Below are 6437 nucleotides of genomic sequence, written 5' to 3'. Positions count from 1 at the left end.
GTATCGTCTGTATACCACCCCTACCTTGTCACAATACAACTGATTGGCTCAAACGCATTTACAAGGAAAGAAATTCCACAAATTAACTTTCAGAAATGCATTTCCACCTGTTAATTGAAATGCATTCATGTGACTACCACATGTAAGCTGGTTGAGAGAATACCAAGAGTGTGCAAACTGCCATCAAGGCAAAGGGTGGCGACTATGAAGAATCTAAAATATATTTTGATTTGTTTAACCTTCCCGTTGTCTCGACGGGTCAGAGTGACCCCGGGCAGCGTTACGAGTTGATTCCCCGTGTCTGTGTGGCTCAGAGCCAATTTCTTCACCTCCTACGGACTCGGGCAGCGGCTCCTCGAGAGGAACCTCACCATGGTCGGCACGGTGCGAAAGAACAAGCCCGAGCTTCCTCCCGCGTTGCTCCAGTCAAAGGGCAGACAGGTCTCGTCCTCCAGGTTTGCCTTCACGCCCACCGCCACTCTAGTGTCCTACCTGGCAAAGAGAAATAAGAACATGCTACTTCTGAGCACGCTGCACACGGAGCCCGACGTTAGCGATCGCCGCGACCGGAAGCCGGCCCTCATCCTAGACTACAACTGCAACAAGGGCGGCGTGGACAACCTAGACAAGGTGGTCGGGACCTACAGCTACAGACGGATGACCGCCCACTGGCCCCTGGTTATCTTCCACAACATCCTCGACGTGTCCTCCTACAACGCCTTTGTCATATGGCGAGAGATCAAGCCCGACTGGATGCCTGGGAAGCGGAACAAGAGGAGGGTGTTCCTGGAGCAGCTCGGAAAGGCACTCTTTAGGCCTTGATCCAAAGAATGCAGCGTCTCCCCCGCACCCAAGCCGCGTCCGCACTTGTCAAAGTCCTACAGAGTGCCACCGCCAAGGCTCGTCCGCAAGCCCGGGAGCAAGCCGCTGGCCCGGCCGACGCCCCAGCCGCCCCGCCGGGGGCGAGTAAGAGAAAGACGTGTCAGCTCTGCCCACCCAAGAAGGACGCCAAGACACACACCGCGTGCTGCAGGTGTAAGAAATACATCTGCAAAGGCTGTTCACACGCATAATGTCACACTTGTGCCCACTGGGCTTTTAGCCAAGACGGGACAGGGTGACCCGGGGGAACACTGTGTGGTAGGCATAATAGGAGGACAACGGGAGGTTTAACACTTTTTTTGGTTACTACATGATTCCATATATGTTATTTCATAGTTTTGATGTCCACCCTATTATTCTACAATGTGGAAAATAGTAAAAATAAAGAAAAACCCTTGAATGAGTAGGTGTGGACCTATTGCGTCAGACAACAACATTGACGAATACGCTGATTCGGTGAGCGAGTTCATTAGAATGTGCGTTGAAGATGTCGTTCCCACAGCAACGCTTAAAACATTCCCAAACCAGAAACTGTGGATTGATGGCAGCATTCGTGTGAAACTGAAAGCCCAAACCACTGCTTTTAATCAGGGCAAGGTGACCGGAAACATGACCGAATACAAACAGTGTAACTATTCCCTCCGCAAGGCAATCAAACAAGCTACGCGTCAGTATAGAGACACGCACGCCTCCAACTCAATCATCAAGTTTGCGGACGACACAACAGTGGTAGGCTTGATTACCAACAACGACGAGACGGCCTACAGGGAGGAGGTGAGGGCCCTCGGAGTGTGGTGTCAGGAAAATAACCTCACACTCAACGTCAACAAAACTAAGGAGATGATTGTGGACTTCAGGAAACAGCAGAGGGAACACCCCCCTATCCACATTGATGGAACAGTAGTGGAGAGGGTAGTAAGTTTTAAGTTCCTCAGCGTACACATCACAGACAAACTGAATTGGTCCACCCACACAGACAGCATCGTGAAGAAGGCGCAGCAGCGCCTCTTCAACCTCAGGAGGCTGAAGAAATTCTGCTTGTCACCAAAAGCACTCACAAACTTCTACAGATGCACAATCGAGAGCATCCTGGCGGGCTGTATCACCGCCTGGTACGGCAACTGCTCCGCCCACAACCGTAAGGCTCTCCAGAGGGTAGTGAGGTCTGCACAACGCATCACCGGGGGCAAACTACCTGCCCTCCAGGACACCTACACCACCCGATGTCAAAGGAAGGCCATTAAGATCATCAAGGACAACAACCACCCGAGCCACTGCATGTTCACCCCGCTATCATCCAGAAGGCAAGGTCAGTACAGGTGCATCAAAGCTGGGACCGAGAGACTGAAAAACAGCTTCTATCTCAAGGCCATCAGACTGTTAAACAGCCACCACTAACATTGAGTGGCTGCTGCCAACACACTGACTCAACTCCAGCCACTTTAATAATGGGAATTGATGGGAAATTATGTAAAATATATCACTAGCCACTTTAAACAATGCTACCTAATATAATGTTTACATACCCTACATTATTCATCTCATATGTATATGTATATACTGTACTCTATATCATCTACTGCATCTTTATGTAATACATGTATCACTAGCCACTTTAACTGTGCCACTTTGTTTACATACTCATCTCATATGTATATACTGCACTCAATACCATCTACTGTATCTTGCCTATGCCGCTCTGTACCATCACTCACTCATATATCTTTATGTACATATTCTTTATCCCCTTACACTTGTGTGTATAAGGTAGTAGTTTTGGAATTGTTAGCTAGATTACTTGTTGGTTATTACTGCATTGTCGGAACTAGAAGCACAAGCATTTCGCTACACTCGCATTAACATCTGCTAACCATGTGTATGTGACAAATAACATTTGATTTGATTTGATTTGTGTACAAACTTTATCCTAAAAAAAAATATAGAAAACAAATCTGTGGGGGGGGGGGTACTGATATGGGAGAGCTAGTTGGACTCATGCTTACGAATACTTTTTCCATTGCGTATTTGCATAGGTATTGAGGATATTTAGGTGTAATACTGTGATCCTACTGTGCTCCCAATATTGTGTTGCCTGTGATATGTAGGCCTACTGCTTATGATTAATGATGACATTGACCCTTGATTGGCCTGATTTATTCTACAATGATCTACTGGGCTTGTTGTCCATGGCCCTTGATTGAAGGTGATTTGATAAAGGGGGAGTGTTAATTACCTCTAATATGTAAAGTTATAAAATGTTATTACTAAGTATTTAACAACATCCAATATCGCTCATTCTAACAAGATTATAGCAAAATTATTTAGGCTATTACCATCAGATAAAGTATTTATCAAAATTTGGAACATGTAATGTTCCGATTCAATCTGCTTTTGAATTATTTTCTAAATGTGATATTTTAGATAGTACCACCATTTATTTAGCTATGATAAATGTAGTAAATTCTAAAACCCACTATCCTGTTCTTAGGCACAACACTTTTATTATCGTCTATAACACGTTTATTATACCCTTTAATTTACTGTCTTGATACAAATTAAATACTATGCTGCTTTGAGGGCATGCATGTTTTGATATTTCAATATCTCAACGCATGACCACATTGACGTCGTGTACAGCGCAACCATTTTGGTATTTATTCTAATAAACATGCTATATTGACCAATGGTAGCTCTACTGAGATCCTCATCGGCCAATCCGTAGACGACGCTTTGACTCGCCAAATAAGGAGAGACAACTCCATAAAAGGAAACATTGTATCTCTTTATAAGGAGGAAAGTAGTTCTTGGGTTGTAATATTAGTCCACTATCTGATACATTATTTCAAACGGCATCAGGTTTGTGTGCAAATGCACGGCGAAAATACTGCGTGATATTCGATTAAATATTTGCAGCGTTTGTGCATTGAAGGCGGATACCGATGACACTTAAAGCGTTTAAGGTGTGAACTACATGACATGGCGGAGTAATAACTAATGCGCTCTAAGCTTTTTCCTTTTAGAGAAATTGCTCGGAGTTTTGGAAATTGAGAAGGTTGAGCCAAGCTGGACCGGGCTGAAGAGTCCTAGGGGCAGCATCACTTTTTAAAGTTTACGCTGGTGGTTTCAAACAGACGCCAATTTCGCAATGTCCTCATTTTCTCTGCTTGTTTACCTTTTGGGTGGTTGGGTTGCATGAGCTGTGCCGTAATTTTACTAACACACGCGCTCCAGCAGTCGGCTGGCGATTTCAGAGACCGGGTCCTCTAAATAGAATGTTACCAAGCCAGGCTGGATCAGCACCATCTGGAAACGGATCAGCGTATGTCAGTGGTAACACAGGTCACGGTTCTGTGGTTATTGGGAGTGGAATTCGCCCCGTGTTGGTCAGAGCAGTGCAGACGACAACTGGGGTCAGCGACAGCACCGGTGCGGTTGGGATGTTGGGGGGCAACGGTCCAGAAGTGGGTCCAAGAGGTGGGGCAAGACCAGTGAGCGGGACGGGACTGACGACTCTACAGACCGCCGGCCAGGGAGGCATCGGAAGTCTGAATACGGGAGTTGGGGTTCACGGAGGGAGCCGGTACGACCCAGACAAAAAGTGTGCGCCCATGGGATGCAGTGGGTCAGACGCTGATTCGGACTCGGGGGATGATGACGACATGATGGGATCAATCAGAGACAACAGAAGAGGTGTAAAGCGGGAGAGACTGGAGATGGAGGCTGCGGTGACAGGGAAGGGGACTGGGGTACCACCGGGGGCTTATGGTTTAGTCCCCGGAGGTGTTGCTGGCGCAAAACCGGGGAAGAAGACACGTGGACGTGTAAAGATAAAAATGGAATTTATCGACAACAAGTTGAGACGATACACAACTTTTAGCAAGAGGAAGACAGGCATAATGAAGAAGGTGAGTAATCACAGTGAAATTTCCAGCTGTTGCATCTCATCACACGTGACAATTGATGTGAATTTTAAATGTTTAATTTGGATTTCAATGTTGTAAAAAAAGTTAATTGTTCTTCATCCTCCCCTGATTCAGAATATAAAATATTCATTGTCATGGCATGCTTGGTTCCATAGCTTTGACGAGAGAACCGATTTATCCAATATGAAACTAATTTTACCTTGTTGAACTGAACCATATCTACAGGCTCTCTAAAAAGTCTAGTAAACAATACTTTCCTGTGGATATTTTATCTCATTTCAAGCAGCTGAAGGACAAACCACACCTTCAACCGGTAGAGTAAGTTAAAATGCAATATTATTAAGCATTCTGGCTTGTAAGGAACATTTTCACCACAGGAGGTTGGTGGGAGAGGTCAACCGACAAATCAGAATGGCCGATTTAATTAGGGCCATGTTATGAAAACTTGAAAATCGGAAATCGGTATTTTTGGGCGCTGATTTAATTATTATTTATTTTTTTAATAAAAAAAAAAACGTTATTTTTTAAATATTTTTTATATATACCTTTTTATTTAACTAGGCAAGTCAGTTAAGAACACATTCTTATTTTCCATGTCGGCCTAGGAACGGTGGGTTAACTGCCTTGTTCAGGGGCAGAACGTCAGCTCGGGGGATCCAATCTTGCAACCTTACAGTTAACTAGTCCAACGCAATAACGACCTGCCTCTCTCTCGTTGCACTCCACAAGGAGACTGCCTGTTATGCGGCAGGGTAGCCTAGTGGTTAGAGCGTTGGACTAGTAACCGAAAGGTTGCAAGTTATATCCCCGAGCTGACAAGGTAAAAATCTGTCGTTCTGCCCCTGAACAGGCAGTTAACCCACTGTTCCTAGGCCGTCATTGAAAATAAGAATTTGTTCTTAACTGACTTGCCTAGTTAAATAAAGGTAAAATAAATACGCGAATGCAGTAAGCCAAGGTAAGTTGCTAGCTAGCATTAATCTTATCTTATAAAAACAATCGATCATAATCACTAGTTAACTACACATGGTTGATGATATTACTAGATATTATCTAGCGTGTCCTGCATTGCATATAATCTGACTGAGCATACAAGTATCTGACTGAGTGGTGGTAGGCAGAAGCAGGCGCGTAAACATTCATTCAAACAGCACTTTTGTGCATTTTGCCAGCAGCTCTTCGTTGTGCTTCAAGCATTGCGCTGTTTATGACTTCAAGCCTATCAACTCCCGAGATGAGGCTGGTGTGACGTGAAGTGAAATGGCTAGTTAGCGCGCGCTAATAGTGTTTCAAACGTCACTCGCTCTGAGCCTTCTAGTAGTTGGTCCCCTTGCTCTGCATGGGTAACGCTGCTTCGATGGTGGCTGTTGTCGTTGTGTTGCTGGTTCGAGCCCAGGGAGGAGCGAGGAGAGGGACGGAAGCTATACTGTTACACTGGCAATACTAAAGTGCCTATAAGAACATCTAATAGTCAAAGGTTAATGAAATACAAATGGTACAGAGGGAAATAGTCCTATAATTCCTATAATAACTACAACCTAAAACCTCTTACCTGGGAATATTGAAGACTCATTTTAAAAGGAACCATCAGCTTTCATATGTTCTCATGTTCTGAGCAAGGAACTGAAACGT

At 44.7% G+C, this 6437-nt stretch overlaps 1 protein-coding gene across 6 annotated transcripts in view; it reads left to right on the top strand.

The window, feature by feature from the left end:
* Positions 1 to 3666: 3666 nt before the first annotated feature.
* The window catches only part of LOC110502230 (serum response factor), a 60850-nt gene continuing 58079 nt past the window's right edge, over positions 3667 to 6437 (top strand). For 2 of the 6 annotated variants that reach the window (XM_021580100.2, XM_021580103.2), the window contains exon 1: positions 3672 to 4787. In XM_021580100.2, coding sequence (XP_021435775.1) covers positions 4155 to 4787 — 633 coding nt within the window. In that variant the 5' untranslated portion in view covers positions 3672 to 4154. Of the gene's footprint in view, positions 4788 to 6437 lie in introns of all 6 variants that reach the window. The other 4 variants (XM_036960117.1, XM_021580101.2, XM_021580104.2 and 1 more) reach the window with 4 other exon arrangements.

This window comes from Oncorhynchus mykiss, chromosome 23, assembly GCF_013265735.2.
Source record: "Oncorhynchus mykiss isolate Arlee chromosome 23, USDA_OmykA_1.1, whole genome shotgun sequence".
In the NCBI taxonomy this organism is placed as follows: Eukaryota; Metazoa; Chordata; class Actinopteri; order Salmoniformes; family Salmonidae; genus Oncorhynchus; species Oncorhynchus mykiss.
Note: the sequence above shows the minus strand (reverse complement) of the source record. Positions and strands in the feature narration are given on the sequence as shown.